The sequence below is a fragment of the Exophiala mesophila genome, assembly GCF_000836275.1.
Source record: "Exophiala mesophila strain CBS 40295 unplaced genomic scaffold supercont1.4, whole genome shotgun sequence".
Classification (NCBI taxonomy): domain Eukaryota; kingdom Fungi; phylum Ascomycota; class Eurotiomycetes; order Chaetothyriales; family Herpotrichiellaceae; genus Exophiala; species Exophiala mesophila.
The window spans coordinates 181,993-201,711 of NW_015622507.1; the positions used below are offsets into that span (position 1 = coordinate 181,993).

A 19,719-nucleotide genomic window follows, 5' to 3' on the forward strand; every position below is an offset into this window, starting at 1 on the left:
CAGATCTCAATTTCAAAGTTGCATTCCGAATCTCAATCTCGACCACCACTGTGACCGTACTTCCCGCTCTTCGACGCTATCACTGTTTCCCATTGCTCCGCTCCAGCTGTCATGTCTGTGCTCTGTACCTGCCTACTACTCATCCATTTCTGACCCTCGAGTTGTCCTACCTAACATCACCTCATGTCACAATCCTCGCCGGCACATTGCACCATGAACGCGTAGACAACTTGGGCCGGGATGGTGTCTATCCCTTTCCCTTGTCCCTCTCCGGTTTCACAGGTGAGATACATCTCACCAAGCTCAAATCAATTCCAAATTTCCTCCCAGATTGTATCACCCTCGACAAACATGTCATTTGCCTAGCCTAGAACCACGCTTCCTTTCACGCCCTGCCCAGTAGTCCTATCATGCCATTTCGAGAGACATACCATGTAGGTATGATACTCTGTTTACGCTGACTACACTATACTTTCAGGGCGCGTGGAACTCGGTCAAACGAATCGCTGCATCGACCTCCAGGCCGCATTGACCAGTCTGACCAGCTACATGTCTTCAAGTTCACCAGAACAACGCCCAGGGCACGCTCCAAGGAAGGATTTCTAGCATGTTGAATCGTCCCATCTCATATCGACTTCCTAAAGGTCACATTGTCATGCTCGTCTTCCATCGCTCTCACCCTGTGATTCTCCTCACTCGTCTATATTGACATCTCCCAATTCCACCTTTCCAACACTCCACACCTCCCTCTCATCTTCCTGCTCGTCCGAGCTCAATCCAAGTCCGCCCTGACCGCCCTCAGCCTCCCTCCTCTCCCGCGCCTGAGCACCCAGTCTCAATGCCACCCGCTTGAAATAATCGCTCATCGGCCGTGCTTGGCCCATCCCCAATGCCTTCCCAGGGCCTGCCATATACTGGTCAAACACCTCCGCCTCCTCGTCCACCACGCCAAACAATTGGAGGAACGCTGACTCCGCCGCCAATTTGACCGGGATCACAGGATCACGCACGCTTGCGAATGTCGGCGGCACCAGTGTGGACAAAAATTCCCGAATCTCCTCCGGTTGATATCTGCCCACTGTACGTACTACCACAAGCGCCAGACGACGTGAGTCAATGTCTCCTCCTGGCGCGATCACCTCCGACAATGCTTCGAACAGCGCTTGACACGTCTCACTGTCCGAGATTGTCCCTTCTGACAGCAAATACTTGCCCACTGCCAAAACTGCGTTCTGCTGCACAAAGGTGTTCTTGCTGCCAGTGCTTGAAACCAAAACACTCACTGTCTCCGATCTGTACCCAGAGACCAGTGTTGCTGCACTTTCGAGGAGCACCGCATTGAGAGCGAGGATCGAGGGAGCCGTAGCAGGTTGCACCAAGACACGCCCACGGATGAGTGGCGATGCCTTGTCGTCAGGGAGCACTTTGATCATCGCCCCGAGTAGGCGAGCGTTGGTCACCACCATGGTCTCGTCTTGTGAGTCGGGTTGGACGTCCATCAATCCCAGAATCGACTCTCGTGACGCGTCGCTCATGTTTCCGCCGACCTTGCTTACAACCTCCTGTAAGGCTTTGAGCATTGCATTGCGGACCCCCACATCCGTCGTTTTGGCACCCGTTACCAGCTCTGCAATGAGTGGGTCGACTCTAGGTGTCAATGTAATGAGTGTGCTTAGAGCTTTGGTGGCACGACCGCGCAGTATATCGCTTGTTGGGTCGGCGATTGATTTGGTAAAGGTTCGTTGCAACTGAGGGAGGAATGGCCGGAGGAATGTCGGAATCTTCTCAAGCAACTGATTGAGTGTCGAAAGAATCGCGCACTTGACGTCCATCGACCGTTCCCCAACCACCCGAATCAATGGCCCCGTGATCTGAGTTACAAACGGCTTCAGCGCATCCGGGCCACTTCGATCAATAATATCTGAGATTCCCATCGCTGCTTGGACTCGTTGATCCGTTGTGCCGTTCATGAGCCCTTGCAAGAAGATCTGCAGGACCGGCAGTATCCCCTTGGGTAATGCAAATCCAGGGAGGACATTTCCTGCAGTTCCTGCCTGCTGAAGTACTTGGCGAGTCGAGCCGACCAACGTCTCCATCTCCTCTTTCCGCAGATGTGATTGTAATTGACTCAACGCAGACCATGCTGCCTTGACGACGCTTTCGTCTCGATCTCCGAATGATATGAGGAGCACTCGAACGAGGTCTTGGTTGTACCGAGAATAGTCCACAACAGGCGTCGCAAAGAAAGAAGCGAGATGAGTAGCCGCAACTGCCCGCCTTCTGTGGTCGTCATGCTTGATCATTGCTAGCATCACACTCATGGCAGTGTTTAGACCGTCGTACTCATCCACCGACATGAGCACAGCATCGAATGCCTCGTTGAGATCTTTTAACAAGTCTATGTCTTTGCAACCCACAATATTATCCGCCAGGCTGTTTAAGATAGCAGGCAGACGCCGTGTCATACTGGAACTTCCCACCTTGGCCAGCGACGCAAGCGCTCTGGCATTGAACGCTGTAATAGGATTCGTGAGTAATGTGGGTATCAAATTAGGGAGAATGACATTGGCCCGGGTGGTCTCCGTCAGGAGCGTGAGCAGCGCCGAGAGAGCATTCTCTGCGTCCGACTCACTTCGTAACAGGTTGAGTAGGTGAGGGAGGACTTGGTCAACAGCTCGCTTGCCAAATGTTTGTTGAAGGGAGTCGAATGATTCTGCTGCAGCTTCGCGCACTTCAGCGTCAGAGTCGGTCAAGGCTAGTCGCACTATGGCGATCAACCTCTTTTCATGTTCTTCGAGCGATTCTGGCTGAGCCGCGCTGACAATCTCACGTAGAGCAATGCAGATGCCCTGTCGTCTGTCGGGATCGGTAGATGACTGAAGACCCTCCTCAAGTGTGGGCAGCAATGATGCAAAAACACCTTCTCCAGCTTTGCGTATCACATCTCCAAGCGCGTTGGCTGCGATTACTTTGTGCTCCATATTCGATGAAGCAAGTCGAGCGATGATCATTTGAGAAAGGGTAGGCACCAATTCGCGCAACGTGCGTGGAGTGGCAACCAATGCTTTCCATACCGCTATAGCAGCGGCACGAACCAGGCCAGACGTGTCGCAACGGCAGATGTACAACGATGATAGAACCCTATTGCGTCGATCTTCACCAAGGACGTCAAGAAGTGATTGACCGGCTTGAGTGGCCATCTCGCCCTCGTCTTCAGCCTCTGTAGATGCACTAATGCCGGTAAGGTTGAAGAGCAGATCCCCAACCAGTTCCACAGAGCTGAGACGGATGCGGTAGCTGTCATCAGCTAAGCCTCGCTGCAGCTCTGGTAGCAAAAGGTCAATCGCCTTGGTAGCAAAGTTTTTGACAAGAAGACGACCAGCCCTGAGAGCCGTTTCTCGAATGGCTTCCACGTCATCCGCAAGGCCACTGAGGATTGCAGGTATGATTTGAGCAAGATAGCTGGCAAATGCGTTGCCAAAGCAGGCCGGTAAGAAGATGAAAAGAGTCATGAATCCTTCTCTGACGGTCGCCCGAGTGCTTGAAACATTTTGAAGGATGGTTGGCAGGGTTTCCTCCAAGCGAGCTGTGCCGAGACCAGCAAGGACCTCGCTGAGAGCTTGGGCTGAACCAAGGCGGTCGCCAGCACCGGCGTCTGTACGTAGTGAAGACATGAGACTCGGGATGAGATCAGGGAATGCGTCCTCTCCAAGCTTCTCAACCAGACTTCCCAAAGCCTTAGATCCTGTGGCACGGGTGGCAGGGACTGGATCAATTGACGCAAGACGGAGGCCGTTTACCAAGATCGGTAGGTGTGTTACAATGTCCCGCTTCTCTGTCAAATGGGCTAGACTGCCAATGATTTGCGCTGCCTTGCGTTTTGTTGCTGAGCGATCATTCAACCCGCGTTCCAATATTCTGACCACCAATGCCAGCGAAGGAGCATCGAGATAGTGTGTGAATTGAACCTTGATGAGCCCATCCAGAGCAAATTCGGTATACTTGGTGGGGTCACTGAGGGCTTTCAGCAGGACATCCACAAGGCTCTTGACTTCGGGATTCGTGATAACTTCTCCGAACCTCTTCAAACTGTTATTAGCTGCAGCTCGAACTTCTTTGTGAGTGTCGGTGAGCACCGCTGTTAGAGGTGGTATGATGTCGGGAAGACTCGTTGCGAGCTGTTGTGGATCGAGGTATGCCATTGCTCCAAGGAGATCACACGCGCCCTTCTTGCTGCGCCATTGCGTCTCTCCCAGTCCTTCCAGAAGTTGAGGCAACACGCGATTCACACCAAAGGAGCTCAGGCTAGCAAAGCAGGTCTTCGCGGTATCCAGGCAGGCTTCGCGCACCGCTGCAACAGGGTCGCCGAATAATGCCAATAACTGTGGGAGCACCTCAACCACATAGGGTTCAAAGATCCGACCGAGCAACAGCGAAAGGAGTTCGTATGCCATCAAGGCACCCTGACGATACTCCGAAATCTTTTTGTTCTCGGTAGCGATCTTGAGAGCGGACATGATGCGATGCTGGCGCAATGCTACAACGCCTTTGCCCTTGACGATTCCCGCAAGACCATAGGCAGCTCCTCGGCGTACTGCGTACTTTTTAGAGTCTAAGAGACGTCCCAGAAGCTCAGTGACATATGGGCTAGCATCGACGCTTTGTGGCCGGACCAGGGGTGGTAGGCAATTAGCGACGGCGTACTGGACAGATTCAGAGGGGGTGCTTAGGGTGTCCAGGAGTTTTGTTATGACATTTTCCGTGCGTCTATCGCCATCGGGCAGATGTCGAGCAATTGAACCGTAGAGGACGATAACAGCCTCATTAACCCAGTCCGAATATTGTGTTCCTTTATCAGGCTCTTGAAGAGTCTTCTCGAAGAGACTCATGAGAGGCTCTAGCTTGCTTTGGCCCCTGCTGGCAACCATGGTAGTACCAGCAGCCACCATCTCTTCCCGAACTATTGGATGACGATCTGAAAGTGGCCCATCAGAGACCAAGAACGACATGAAAGGAACGAGTGCATCAATGGCCAACACCGAAGACATCTCCTTAAATGCGAGAGCGATCCCACTCCGCGTCTCCCATCGGTCGATAAGTTCTCCTTTCTGTACGATGCCAAACCTATTTCGCTTCGGGACAAGCGGTTGCGCTTCGGTCCTGTACAGATCCTCGAGTCTTGACAGCATTTCATTCGTCTTTGTTTTGATGTGTTGTAGCGCCTGGGAAAGAGCTTTTGAGGCAGCAGACCGTGTCGACCGGGCAGGGGATGAAAGAAAGTCTGGAATGCGGTCAATCAGATCCGCTGTAACGACAAAGCCATTCTCTTCCCATATGGCTAGGGCCATCTCGGAGTTTTCATCCTCCACATCTTGACACGCGATCCAGATGTTGACCGAAAACTCAATATCCGTTAATTCAATCTCTGACTGTATTGCCTGGAGTACAGCGAAACGCACGGAGCTCTCAGACACAGTGGTTGCAGAAAGGAGAATTTCTCGCTCGGTGGAGCTTAGATTCACCGAGATCGAACGGCAGAATTCGAATAGACAGTCCTTGATCACCCTGTAATGCTGGTTGTACTTCTGCATAGCGTCGATCAAGTGGCGCAAGATATCAGCCCTCGGAAGATTTTGGTCGGCTCCAGAGCTGGTCTGATAAGAGAGAAACTCGAGCGCCAGCAAAACTTGGGCATCTGCATCGTCACCTGAGACATCACCAATTCTGCCGTTCTCCAGTACAGAGAAAATCAGAGGAAGTACATAAGCTGTTGTTGCAGTATCGAATGGCCTCTGTTCCGCGCCGAACCTCAGTCGGTAGAGGAGTCTGGTGCCGAGTTCCGCAAGTGGCTCAGACGTGAGATGCTCGGGAACATTCGCATTGCGCTGAGACCTGAGAATAGCGATGCCAATAAACGGCCGTAAAGTCCCCAGGCGTTCGGAAATCCGATCAGCACAAGCAATAAATGCAGAAACTAGCTCATCATCGACAACAAGGGCTGCGCCGTGATCTAGCGCAGCGATCAGGGACATGACAGTGGGTGACATCCATGTTCCGGCGTCCGTGGGAGGACCTTTGGCTAGGCCTTCAATGAACTTTGCACCTCGTCTGACGGCCAAAGACACAGATCTGACGTTGGCCCGGATGGAGGTTTCGTGTTCCAGCTGTGCTTTCACTTTGGCCTGCTGATCCGGTGTCAGCTTTTTCTGGCCTGCGCCCTTTTTCTTCTGCAGCTGCGACCGGACCTCCTCTTCCCACTTGAGGACCTCGTAGTCCTTTTGATTCTTGTTCTGGAGCTCTCCGGTGGTCTGCCCGGCAAGCACATCAACAAAAACCTCCCCTTCTGGCGCTCGTGCTATCAGCGCCTCAGTCGGGCCGATGCCATCGAGCTGTTCGGGCCGTAGGTCGTTGCGAATCTGAGCCACAAGTAGAGGCGTGAATGTGTCTGGTGCTACAAAGGAAAGTGTGGCAGCGGCGTTGCAGGTGGCCACCTCGATCGTGTTCAATCGTGCAAGTTTTGGCTCTCTGAACTGTGACATGAGCTCTATCAAAAGATCATCATGCCGGTTCTCAGTTAATTTGCCAGGATCGATGCCCATATTTAGGCAATTGGCGATCCAGTCTGCATCGGCTATGAGTTCCGGGCGGAGGAGAACAGCCATGGAGATTGACTGCTTTTCCAATATTGCGACAAACTCCTGGTTTGAAGGGTTGGCAGAACTCACTTTTGTCGGCGTAATACATTTTATGGGGTAGAGCAGTCGATGGTCCCATGGTAGCTTGTTGCCTCCGCTGACGTCCTCAGATCGAGATCGTACCAAATCCCATATTCCTAGGATGATACTTTGACCGATAGAGGCGGGGTGGTCATTGTATATCTGCGATAAGACAAGGCCGGTCTCCTGTCGGACTTTTGGGTCGACCTCGGGCGTCAACATCAAGTGGAGAATGGCTTTCGACCAAGCAATCCTGGCGCCGGCCGGGGCTTTCCCTAACGAAGGAGCAAATGATGCCAAAGCCTGCAACGCCCACCAGAAATCATCGGCTGAGGAGAGGCGGGCATAGACCTTGGGGTTCAGCAAGAATGAATGTTCCAGGTCGTCCACCAAGACTTGTTGCCGAATTTGGTCATACACCTTGGATTCAGTTGTAGGCGATCTTAGAACTGACGTATACAATAGAGCAGGCAAGCCAAAGGCTGCTGCGACGTTGCCATTCTGAGACGCTGGTAGGGGATTTGGCGCTATCTCATCATATGCGTCCCTCAATACCTTGAGAGCAGACTTGACAAAATCAGTGGAAGAGTCTTCAACTGGTGCCTGATTGAGATGTTTCAGAATGCCAGCCACCGAAAGAATCCATAGTTTCCGAAAGATTGGGCGCTTGTCACCGCATCCTTTCATAATGAGGTCCGAAACACTCTTGTCCACGGCAAACCCAGAAACAATCAGCGTCAGATGCTCCGACAAGGCAGAGAGCTCTCGCCTAAGAGCACCTTCATTGGCCTCCTTGCTTGCCACTGAAACGAGTGCTGTGACAATGATTGAAGAGGTGGTTTTTTGTGGTTGCATCACCCGCAAAGCATCTGCAACTACACCACGCAGTTCAAAGGCTGGAGTCTTTGAAGATTTGAGAGCGGATGTAAATTCCCCTGCAAGTTTCTCGAGTACAATTTGATCTCCACCCCTTTTAGCGAGAGCTACGAGGGACTTGCCAGCACCTTCTCGGACTGTGGGATTGGCAGAGTTCAGAGAAGAAATAAGTGGTTTCAACAACGGCGATAGAAGCGTTGCAGAAAGGTCGATGTCTGGAGGAGCGGCCAAAGCGAGCTCAACGATTGGACCTTGAAGAACGGCCTCTGGGGATCTGAGAATGGCCTTTTCGACTGCAGGAGCAATGACGGTCTCGAATTGTGCAGAGGACACAAATGCAAAGAAATCTTGCAGACCGCGTGCTTCATGAACAGGGACAGGGAACTTGGACCCGATCACGTGCTTCACATAGAAGTCCAGAATCTGACTCTTCAAGGTCTCGAATTGCATTTTTCGGTCTGGAATTCGAGCACTGACACCTGATATGACTCCAAGATAAGGGGCAAACCTCGAATTTGCATCTGGGCGGGTACAAATATCGCTGACTGCAAGGTTCAAGGCTTTGTCGCCGAAGGCTTGATTCTTGAAGACATCACGTAAGCCTCTTCTGGCAATTGTGAGGGCAGAATGCTGCAAGCCTCCACGAACTCCGGAGGCGGCGCACTTATCCACAAGAGAGGCTGCAGCCAGGCAAATCTTTCCAAAGGTCGAATCGAATGACTTTGGACATCGAGGAGACTGTTGTTGGGCGAGGCAAGCCCATTCGAGCAGGACAAAGGCATTTCCAGGAGCAATGACAGCCTTTTGACTTTCTTGTAGAATGTACTTGGTTACAGCAGGCAATGTTGTTTCGCAAAGGGTAGGGGAAGTTAGATAGGCGGCGAGGCAAGCCTGGACAGCACGACGGGATTTTCTGTCAGCATAGCGTGGATATGTCGCAAGGATTGCAGGAAGGGGCGTCAGCAAAGGCTTGGGATCAGCCTCATTACCTGTAAGATATCAGCTCATGAGCGGGTGTAGTGAGAAACAAGGACCAACTGGAGGATTGAATTGCATGGAGCAGTTTTCGAAGGGCTTCAATACGGCCATTGGTGGAACTGCTTTTCAAGATACTTAGGTCAATGGCTGCGACGGTGTCGACGTCCGCCTGGGAGATGTCGCCCATGTTCCATGTATTGAATGTGGCTCTCCGTTAACGTTGTTGCTGTTGTGAAGTTAGGGCGCAGCGGCGGTTGCGGTTGCGGTTGGGCTGGCAGTTGCAGTTCCAGTTGCAGTTGCTAGCGATATTGCTGCATCCCAAAATTGTTTTGACTCACTGGTGGTGGACGTTGAATTGGAGAAAGCGCGGGGAATAAGGTGCAGTCTTGGCGTGAACATTCACGAAAGAACATCATTAGGTGATCAGTACAGGTGTGTTAGGCACCAAGGCACCTAAAAGAGCCACAGTGCCACTGTGCCATAGTACCATAGTACCACGTGGACAGTACCACAGTACCACAGTACCTACCTGGCTCCATATCGACCATACAAGATAATATGACTCCTTACCCTGAGAGAATGGTTCCTTCTACAAAGTCAATGTCAAGTATCCTTCTCGAGTATCCTTCGCTCCTGCCTATATATCCTAGCCAGGAAGGGTTCCCTGCCCTTCCCCCTCGTCTACATCGTCTTATTTCTTGTAGCACTTACATACTGTAGATAGACTAACACTATAGTGAATAACTACCTAGGTACACTCCAATTCTATATCAGACACATATGTTGACACTGTCCCTCATTTATCAAAGTCATGAACAGGCTCTTATCACCAATTGTTCAGCAACACGAAAGCCAAAGGCCACATGTGCAATCTTGGTGCTCTGGTATTAGGAGTATTCCAGGCATGCTTGGGGGGGCAAGGTAATGCATAGTCACGTGAATGACGGTGCTTGGCGATGAATAATCCTCACGTCTTCCTCCCCGCCCCCGCCGACGCCCTCGTTCATCTTTATTTGGGAAGAGATTAGGATTTCTTTATTGGCAAACATCCTCTTCGCTTGGAGATTTCTGCAAGACGTTCGAACCCTCTCGAGTATTTCAATGCAATACCTCCTTATATCGGCACAAGTAATGTACCCTGATTGGTCCGGCTACAAACCACTGCCAGGCCGACCAAAACTTTATGCTTGTGCTGCTGCACCAATTCTCCTTAGTCACGAATGATACACCTCAACCGTTATCAAAGAATCACCAGTTGGACGATATACAGATCCTCGGACGGCTGCACTGAGGAGTTGACCCTCGCTCCCGATACCTCTGACTTGCCTTTCGTCGACAAAGCCCGACACATTTGAAGCCAACGACACCAAGCGCGACCCTTATCGCCCAGTACACAGAAGCAAGGACTACAGACTGGGAAACTGACAATGCTAGTGATGCTACCTCCCAACCTTTTCATGTCAACATACTTTTCTTTGACTGGCTCACATATAGTGTCAGTACGAGTCAGCGAGCTGCCCAACCTTTGACCTCGCACAGACTTGAGGACAAGAAATGAATGCGTGGCTTTTTGTTTCGCTGGAAAAAGGGCGGGCGCACGACCCACGCCTACATAGCAGCATTGGCGAGGCTGAGCTCAAGTCTCATGCTACCAGGTTTTCCAAGGCTCGTCTGCGAAAGAAGAAATTGCAGGTGCTCAAAAAGTCCATTGAACCCTTCCCCATCACACCCAAAGAAGATGTCAGTGACAAGTCGCTCTCACACGAAGCTCTCTGGCACCAACCACAGCAGCTTGTGCCACCTTCATTTCATCCCCAAACTACCCTAGCACTTAGTGGGTGCCATACATTCGCCCCAGAACACATGAAAGATTTAGCCCCAGCATTGCAACAAGCTCTCGAGTATGCTTACGAAGTGCTGTGGCCGATGAATTCCCCGGCCATACAAGGGTCGTCCTTGAAGGCTACGATTCAGTTCTGGCGCGCGGCTGGGGTCCAGTGTCCTTTGACCTTCTACTCCCAAGTATCTAACGCTGCCACCCTGTGCCTAGCCAAGGCAACAGACGCAGTCTACGTGAGACAAATGTCCACCTTGCGCACCATCTACCAAAGTCGTGCTATTCATCTGATTCAAAAGGCGGTCGGAGAGCTGGCTGGACCTCCATCTTTCACTTTAATAAGTTGTATCATGAACATGCACGGACAAGGGGGGCAGGTCCTTGAACCTACGTATTGTTCGCTGGTACCCGAGTCCCCGATCTTTGCGGCGTTCAACCTGAAGCTGTATGGCCGGTTTGCATACCCTCCCCAACATTTCCCTGCTCTGACAGAGTTGCTGAGGCAACGAGGTGGAATCAGTACCCTTCCACCGGGCGTTGCAAACCCTCTTCAACTGTAAATTGATCTTTAACGAAGATTTTCACCCGAGAAATTGGCACTGACGGGGCGTTAGGGCTGATCTCGCAAGCGCAAATCGCACCTTTACCTCCCCGAAGTTCCCCTTGCTGAGCTGCATCTCCCAGATGGCTAGCCACCATGCTGCACAGCATGATGATCGTGCTCTGGGCTTGCTGGGGACTCTGGGCAGTGGCTTCTCGGCATGTATGGGAAGTGATGACACTGGCATGTTTTCAGTACTATCAGAAGCGTGCCAGTTGACGGCGTCCATTGACCAATACCATCGCGAGGTGGGCCTCAGACTTCCTCTCCACGTTCTTGCGGTCAAGGCCATTGCATTTCAACATCGGCTGCTGACGTTACCACCATGCCTGTCGGATTGTGTGGATTTGTCACCATGTTCGGCCGACGCTATCGTGTACCAGGCGATTCGTTTCACGACATTGATATATAGTGACTTTATGATATTTCCCAGCGCCGAAGTAAGACAAGGTCGATCACGGCTGGCGTCTTGTCTAAGAGAGTGTCTACTTCGGTGGTTGGACGCGCGAGGCGAGATGCTTGACGGTCAGAATGTCTACCAAGACCTCCTACTATGGTGCTTGGTTCTTGGAGGCGTGGCTTCATCCAACACATCTCATCGAAGCTGGTACGTCAAACAAGTGGCTGAGCAGCTTCTAGCTCGCACCATGACCTGGGGTATGCTAGAGACGACTCTGTATCGGTTTTTGTATTGGGACTATGTATTTTCTGGTTTAGTGACGAATCTCTGGATGGAAGCACGATCTCTAGGGACACACGAAGGTTTGGAGCAGGTCCATTGGATGGTTGACATGGGTCTTTGTGAACCTGCGACTCTTGACATTGGGGGAGTGCGGTCATTGAAGGGGGCCCTCTCCGAAACTCGTGTGATTCATCGCTAGTGTTGCTTGCGGAAGATTGGGGCCATCGCCATCCAGATTGTACTGAGAAGTGCAACAGAGGGTGAGTTGATTAAAGGATATCTAGGTGTGTCTGGACATCTGGACATCTGGACATCTGGACCTCCACGGCTAGTTTCCGAAATGTGGATAGCATTCACTTGGTGAAGACATTTTTCGTGTCTCGCAGTCACTAGCTAATCATATGCCAGTACCTCATTCCGGATCCGACAGCTACAATTACCAAATAGCTATCCTTTTCAGAGCCAAGCCTCGTTGAGGCCAGCCATGCGTATATCGCCGGTGGCACTGAACTTAGTCAGGATGTCGGTATTTACCGGGGCCGGCAAACCTGCCATTTTCCAGAGAACATGCGCCGGAGAAAAAAGAGCCTCGGTATCATGGTCAGGCGAAACTCATGCACCAATCACATCCTCGACCGCAGACCGGTCACTTCTCCTCCGGACAACTTCACCAGACAACAGCGTCCATGGCATGGAGCCTGTTTGCTTGGTCGCTACCATCTCCCATGATAACTGTGCAAGCCCTAGAGAAGTGTAACATCAAGCGGTCTCTTTCACCTCAAACACATCTGGTATCTGACCATGCCTGATTGGAACATTGTCCAAATGTGCAATGGGATAAAAATTGGGTGAGCATTTGTTGATTCAAAAGGTGATCGGAGAAAGGGATCTTTGGACGGTGGAGGGGGAAGTTATCGCTTTTTACATTTTCCTTACCCCACATGCCGGGACAGTAGCAAGAGCTGATCTCATCCTCGTCCCCGGACCCTCTGAGGCCTCTGATTGGATGAAAGACCCTTCGGAAGATGAAGACAGCCATATGATTGGCCACATTTGCCATTCGTCGTGAGAACTCCGCCGGTCTTGCGCCCGCAAGGTCTGGACATGTGAAGTGGAGTGGACGTTGACGGCTCAACCACCCACGCCACGGGAAAGCCATGCACTGACGTAGTAAAACCGAGCACTATATATCGACTGCCTCGCTGCCTCGGTGGCCCTCCCTTCTGCTGTACGACCTGACCTCCTGGTGTACCTTATCTATCCTTCCATTCACCCATACCCCAATCAATCATCTCACACAGCATCATGGCTACCATCGAGACCATCAATGACGGCGTGGCCATCAACGGAGCTATCCAAGATGCCTACCGCAAGATCCTCACCCCCGAGGCCACTGCTTTCCTTGCTCTCCTCCATAGAAGCTTCAACGCCACCAGAAAGGCCTTGCTTCAACGCCGAGTGATCCGCCAGCAGGAACTTGACAGAGGCATCCTGCCCGACTTCCTACCTGAGACCAAGCACATCCGGGAAAGCGACTCCTGGAAAGGTGCTCCTCCAGCACCGGGTCTCGTCGACCGACGCATCGAAATCACCGGTCCCACTGATCGTAAAATGGTCATCAATGCCTTGAACAGCAATGTCTGGACATATATGGCCGACTTTGAAGGTAATTGCTACCGAGTACTTGGCTGAAAGACTCTCGACTGACGTTAATGATTACCTAGACGCTACTGCGCCCACCTGGGACAACCAGGTGTCTGGCCAGGTCAACCTGTACGACGCCATTCGAAGACAAGTCGACTTCAAGCAAGGAGAAAAAGAATATAAACTACGCACCGATCGTGTGTTGCCCACCTTGATTTGCCGTGCCCGAGGCTGGCATCTGGAGGAGAAGCATTTCACCGTCGACGGTGAGCCCATCTCTGGCTCGCTCTTCGACTTTGGCCTGTACTTTTTCCACAATGCCTTTGAGCTCGTCAAGCGTGGCTACGGCCCTTACTTTTATTTGCCCAAGATGGAATCACATCTCGAGGCGAGACTCTGGAACGATGTCTTCAACCTGGCACAGGACTACATTGGCATGTCCCGCGGCACCATCCGCGGCACTGTGTTGATCGAGACCATCACTGCTGCCTTTGAGATGGATGAAATCATTTATGAACTCCGGGACCATTCGTCTGGTCTCAACTGTGGTCGCTGGGATTACATCTTCTCCGTGATCAAGAAATTCCGACAGAACCCCAACTTTGTCCTCCCAGATCGATCCTCTGTCACAATGACTGTACCATTCATGGATGCGTACGTCCGACTGCTCATCAAGACCTGCCATCGTCGTGGTGTGCACGCCATGGGCGGCATGGCTGCCCAGATCCCCATCAAGGACAACCCAGAAGCCAACGACAAGGCCATGGACAGTGTCCGACAAGACAAGCTCCGTGAAGTGCGGGCTGGCCATGACGGTACCTGGGTGGCTCACCCTGCTCTGGCTCCCATCGCCGCCGAAGTCTTCAACAAACACATGCCCACTCCCAACCAACTCTTCAAACGCCGGGAGGACGTGCATGTCACGGCCAACGATCTCCTCAACATGAACATGCCCGGCACTGTCACCGAGGATGGCATTCGGAAGAACCTTAACATTGGCCTGGGCTATATGGAAGGTTGGCTCCGTGGCGTAGGCTGTGTGCCCATCAACTATCTCATGGAGGACGCGGCCACTGCCGAGGTGTCACGATCTCAGCTCTGGCAATGGGTCAGGCACGGCGTCAAGACCGCCGAGGGCAAGACCGTTGATAAAGCATACGCCCTCCGCTTGCTCAAGGAACAAGCTGCTGAGCTGAGCGCCAAGGCAGCCAAGGGCAACAAATATCAGCTTGCCGCCAGATACTTTGAGAACCAAGTGACTGGCGAGGATTATGCCGATTTCTTGACCAGGTAAGTCAAGGGTGATCTCGGGATTGTTCTACAATAAATACTGACGTTTGACTAGTCTGCTTTACAACGAAATCACCACCGTTGGTTCATCACAGCCTATCGCCAAGTTGTAGAACCCAGAAATTGTTCCACGGAGAAAAGTCAGGCCGCTCTTCGCTTTGAAGAAGGCATAAAGAGCACATGACATTATGTACATCACCAGATCGTGTGCCTTGGGCAGCCGATATCTGGAAACGACAGGGGGTTGCATGTGTTTGGCAACTTCTTGTTACATTATAAGCTTTTGAGTAGCATGCGAATATAAGCACCAATTTGTTCCAGAGTAACTACCTGTTTCTTGTGTTGTGAGTCGAAGGGGGCATTGAACTAACGGGGGTGATATTGCGATACTATCTCTATTGATTTTGGTTGAAATGATATTGGTAGATACCTAAGGTACCTGTCGGTAATAATGTTGGGCAGTAGTCAAGGAGGCTGAAGGGGCGCAGGGGCGCCTCGGGCACCTGGAGGCAAGTAAGGGCGGAGACCAATTAGGGGGTCAATCCCCTCCAAGCTCTCGACCTTCTTGGGCTTGGAAACAGGGGGTCTTGGCACATTCAACTTGCATCGTTCCCTGTCCTTCTCATCTTGTACAAGCCACAGGCTCTGACATATACGTGCCTAATGAGATACTGGAATTTATACGCTGATTTGAATATCAGCACTACTGAGGACGCTCTGCCATGCCTAGCCATGGTTCGGGCCTTGATTGACAGGTATCAGACTCAACGTCGCCGTAGAATGGCAGTCTGACATCTGGGTGGGCCATGATGACAGGTCCCGTCAGAATGCACACTGCCAGTCTCAGATGGTAGATCACAGTTCCCGATAATGTTATCTTGCCGTCTCTCGCCCGATTTTGAACATGATAGATTCACTCCTATGTGTAGGTATTTGTACCACAGCTGGGTAGTGGGCCGAGGGGCCGAGGGGCCCCTCGGCCCACCTAACAAACCAAGGTTTTGGTGACTGTTACCTGAAGATTTGGACAATGGGATCAGACGGCTTTGCATCGACATGTTTGATCTACGGAGTACGTGGTTCTAGACAATGGCATTTTCAATGACGCCATTACCACCAGGTCTCAGTTGACTCGATGGTTGGGGAGTTGAAGACTCGATGACTACCTAGGTACCTGCTGTACAACTAACTGTACCGGATTTCAATATTGTCCAAGGCTTTCAAGTTCAAAAATGAAAAATATTCGTAAGGTTATTATTGGACTCCTTTTCTTGAGGCCCTTTATCCCTTGAAGGAGCGTTTTAGTCTTTCTTTTTAGGTAACTTTGGAACTCCAAACAACCAAAGTTTAGGCGGAGGCGACTCCCACAGGCCTTTCAGACCCTCCCAAACCCTCCCAAACCCTCCCAAATCCTCTCAGACCCTCTCAGACCCTCCCCCATTCGCCGGTACCTGCATATGGTGCTAATTATGAAGCTTGTTCTTTTTGGCTTGACGCCAGGCACGGCACCGCGCCACTCCCTGGGCCAAAGAAATGGTACCTGAAATTAACCTCTGATCCGAACTCGTCAAAATCAGCGGGAATTGCATGCCGGCATACTCCACGTCCTCAGCATCCCTACCTCAACCTCTGCAATTGGCGACAAGGTGCAGCTGTCCCATCGATCGAGGATTTCTGCCCTCCCTTGGTGGGTCGATTATCATGGTTGATAGCTTATCGACCCTCCCGTGGCACCTCAACATATGCAGTCTGGACCACCTCAGCAGCGCCATGTGCAACAGTTCCTCCCAATGGCGCCCTATGTCGACTTCAGCCTCACCTTCCAACCCCTGCAGTAACCTCCCCTCGTCCTTCTAGGGTGATTACTACCCGCTAAGGAGGTTTTGGCCCACGGTGCGACCGACGTGTCTAGTTATTGAATTCACAACCACCACAGACAGGAGTACTGTAAGTAGTTGCTCTTCCTTACTTTGACACTATCCTCAACTCTTTGGTCGCAGGCAAACGCAACAATGGTCCCTCATCTCGAGCTACTTACACCACGAGCCTGAACCACGACAGACCAACCTGACGAGAGAATTGTCCGGCAGAATGCTCGCCAGGGCGTTGCCGCGCTTGCTGACCGTCATCCTTCCCTTGATCGTCCTCTTCTACCTCCTTTCCAGAACATCAAACCCCCCAGTGCCTACAGACTCGAGCGACTCGACTCTACCCTCGTCCAGATGGCAATGGATCAAATCTTCCAACAATGTGACGGAGAAACCAAAGCCATTACCGAGCACGGGCCAGGTCGTACCGCCGTCTCATCTCGTCACCATCGATGACCATGGCGAAATTGTCATCGATCATTCCGCCTACACCGTCCTCGTGTCGAATTCGACCAAGAGCGGGAAATATTTCAACATCAAATATGGCAAGTTCGATGCATACAACCCCAATATTGTCGCTCACCCGACCCGACATGACGCATGGATCGTCGTCGCGCAGCAAGAGCAGAGTCGTGAACAATACCACACCATCACTCAACTGGTATGCGCCGCTCGATTTGTTGGCGAAGAGCTCACTTGTGTGGCGGAGCCGACGAAATTGCCCATCGAAAACACCGAGGGCCATTGCACAGGAGACTTGGAATACTTCAACTACGGCCTTGGTCCACGCGATGCTCGCGCTTTTCAAGGACCTGACGCTCCATACATTCTGTACGGATCTCAAGCAACCTATACCTGCCTAGGGGTGTGGATGCAGGACCTACGCCTCTTAGTCAAAGACTACAAGACCCAGTCGGTCCTGGCCAAGACATTTCGTCAAGGCACCGAAGTCCAGCGCCCGCCACCAGTCCATGGTCTCGAGAAGAACTTTTTCATCTTCTGGGACATGCACGGCGAGATGTACGTCCATTATGACATTTACCCGCAACGGACTTTCGCCAAATTGAATATGGACGGGTCCGTTGGGCCTGATTTGGCCCCGCTTGCCGCAAAGAAGGATGCCATCTCTCTCAGCAAATACATGCCCAAATTGCCGCCCGAACACGCCGCCATTCACCAGGCTAGCAACACCATCTCCATCACCATGTGCAAGCGTGCGGATCCAACGTGTAAGCCCACCGAGAAAAACACCTTTATCATGACCATATTCCAGTATAAATCCTTTTTCGATTTCCATGGCGTCTATGAGCCGTATGTTATGCTCTTCCAACAACATCTTCCTTTTGCAATCCACGCCATTTCCTCCAAACCCTTTTGGATCACTGGACGAGCCCCTTTTTCAAAGGCAACCGGCTCGATCACGTGGTTAGATAGGAACGATCTGCCCGAGAACCACTCTGAGATGATCTATGTGACGAGCATCAGTTGGAAAACTCACGGTCAGAGGTATCATGGATATCTCGACGACATTATGTTTGTCGGTTTTGGCATTGAAGACACTAGACCGGCTGCAATTGACATTGTTGCAGAGGACTTGCTGAAAGATCTCAATTACTGCTGATACAGGACCACGGTATCCCCAGAATGATGGAATAATGAAGGTGTGGTGGATTTGGGCATGGACAAACTCGACGAGGCTTGTCCATTCAGTGCTAGGTTCAAAGCATGGGAGCCCCGCCAATGACGCTGGGTAGATGGAGTTTGGAAGTCATGTACACACGACATTAGAGAATGCTAGGATTATGAACAGGTAAAAGTAACATGAGTACTTCCCATACCAAACTTGTTTCGTTGTAGAGACAACAATCCTCTCGAATGCGAGTGTTCCTTGCTTGACGAGCAAAAGTGGTTGTTGAAAGGGTTCACGTGATTTTAATGTGGATCAACGACCTTCTATCGTTCTTGGCAGTCTAGGGTTAAGTTAGTGCCTTGCTTAACGTCCATCAACAACATTCAACCACATTCGACATTTCACTCAAGAGATGCGTACAGTAATCCTCTCTCTTGCCTACTCCCTTGCCTTGTTTGGGACTTCCGATTGATACTGCGACACACTCTGCGACTCGTGTATGCAAGGTGAAGACATTGGTGACGTGCATTGCGTTTCAGCCAAGAGGCACAGTTGTGGTGGTGGATGTGGTGGTGGTGGTGATGATGGTGGTAGTGCCAGCTTGAGAGCAAGACCCTCGACAATATTGTCTTCTGAACGCGAGTGGTTAATCGACTTGCCACTCAGCCTAATGTTAGCAAAGCTTTGCTTCTCTCTGGCTTGCAGCGCACAAGTGCAATGCGCCCACGAGCTTGGTCTCATGAACCCACCCTTCCATCCCGCAGGTTGAGACTCGCGTGAACGTTATGAGACAAGCTTGCTGTTGACGTTGGCGGCCGAGCCCCTAGTCAAAACAACATAACAGCCAGGATACGTCCAGCAGCGTCTTCGGGAGGGCTGAAGCCGAAGAGATCAAGATCGCTTATCATTTCATTGGTGGTCACCTTTCTTATCATGGTTATCGATACGTCCCTCGGGCCTTTGTTCGAAACTCGGCAGCAAAGGTGCCTACGTTCGGCACATCACAGCCTGAGAGCCTATATTCGCCGTTACCCGCATACCCCGGAGCATTCTTCCTGTCCGATTGCCAACCTCTAGATTGGCAAGCATAGCCTGGTGTCGCTCATCGGCGAAGCAATAACACTGGTTCAGAAAGCATGCGTCTGTTCTCTAGCTTCCCCGACGAATGGTGATACGCGCTCTTGTCCCACCATCACAGCATCACAGCCGTTCTAGCCATGGAAAACACTCTTCTCACACTGTAACCCAAAGCTTTTGGCAGTTTTTACCATTGGCGGCACTTCTTTATCGCGTTCATCGCAGACAAAGGAGAGATCCACCCCAGTTCCACACACTTTTCCATTGACCCAAGTTATACGCTAGCCTCTACGAGTACAAAGAACTGCTATTTTGGGCTCCATATCTGGATGAGTGGTTTCTAACTACCTCGTCTCACTTGGCTTACCATGTCAAGCCCGGGGATAGTTTCATCATGGGACCATTTGTGGGTTGTAACACCCCAACCAGCCAACCCGCTCTCCCGCCTAGACTGTTCTTGGAGGTGAACAAGTGCATTGACACCGTCCGACCCTGTCGACCGTCTCCGCTCTGAGGACTG

At 51.5% G+C, this 19,719-nt stretch overlaps 4 protein-coding genes across 4 annotated transcripts; 3 read left to right on the top strand and 1 right to left on the bottom strand.

The window, feature by feature from the left end:
* Positions 1-302: 302 nt before the first annotated feature.
* On the bottom strand, positions 303-8,875 carry PV10_05335 (uncharacterized protein). The gene is made up of 2 exons (XM_016369990.1): positions 8,631-8,875; positions 303-8,581 (listed from the first exon to the last, which is right to left on the bottom strand). Exons 1-2 carry the CDS (start codon positions 8,755-8,757, stop codon positions 693-695), a joined length of 8,016 nt encoding a protein of 2,671 aa, XP_016222283.1. The 5' UTR covers positions 8,758-8,875; the 3' UTR covers positions 303-692.
* A 718-nt stretch (positions 8,876-9,593) lies between these two features.
* On the top strand, positions 9,594-12,026 carry PV10_05336 (uncharacterized protein). Its single transcript, XM_016369991.1, has 2 exons — positions 9,594-10,963; positions 11,022-12,026. Exons 1-2 carry the CDS (start codon positions 10,125-10,127, stop codon positions 11,887-11,889), a joined length of 1,707 nt encoding a protein of 568 aa, XP_016222284.1. The 5' UTR covers positions 9,594-10,124; the 3' UTR covers positions 11,890-12,026.
* Positions 12,027-12,908: 882 nt separating this feature from the next.
* On the top strand, positions 12,909-15,129 carry PV10_05337 (malate synthase, glyoxysomal). The gene is made up of 3 exons (XM_016369992.1): positions 12,909-13,356; positions 13,415-14,624; positions 14,680-15,129. The coding sequence occupies exons 1-3, from the start codon at positions 12,996-12,998 to the stop codon at positions 14,735-14,737; spliced, it is 1,629 nt and encodes a 542-aa protein (XP_016222285.1). The 5' UTR covers positions 12,909-12,995; the 3' UTR covers positions 14,738-15,129.
* A 1,362-nt stretch (positions 15,130-16,491) lies between these two features.
* On the top strand, positions 16,492-18,326 carry PV10_05338 (uncharacterized protein). Its single transcript, XM_016369993.1, has 2 exons — positions 16,492-16,571; positions 16,625-18,326. The coding sequence occupies exon 2, from the start codon at positions 16,716-16,718 to the stop codon at positions 18,111-18,113; it is 1,398 nt and encodes a 465-aa protein (XP_016222286.1). The 5' UTR covers positions 16,492-16,571; positions 16,625-16,715; the 3' UTR covers positions 18,114-18,326.
* Positions 18,327-19,719: the final 1,393 nt, after the last annotated feature.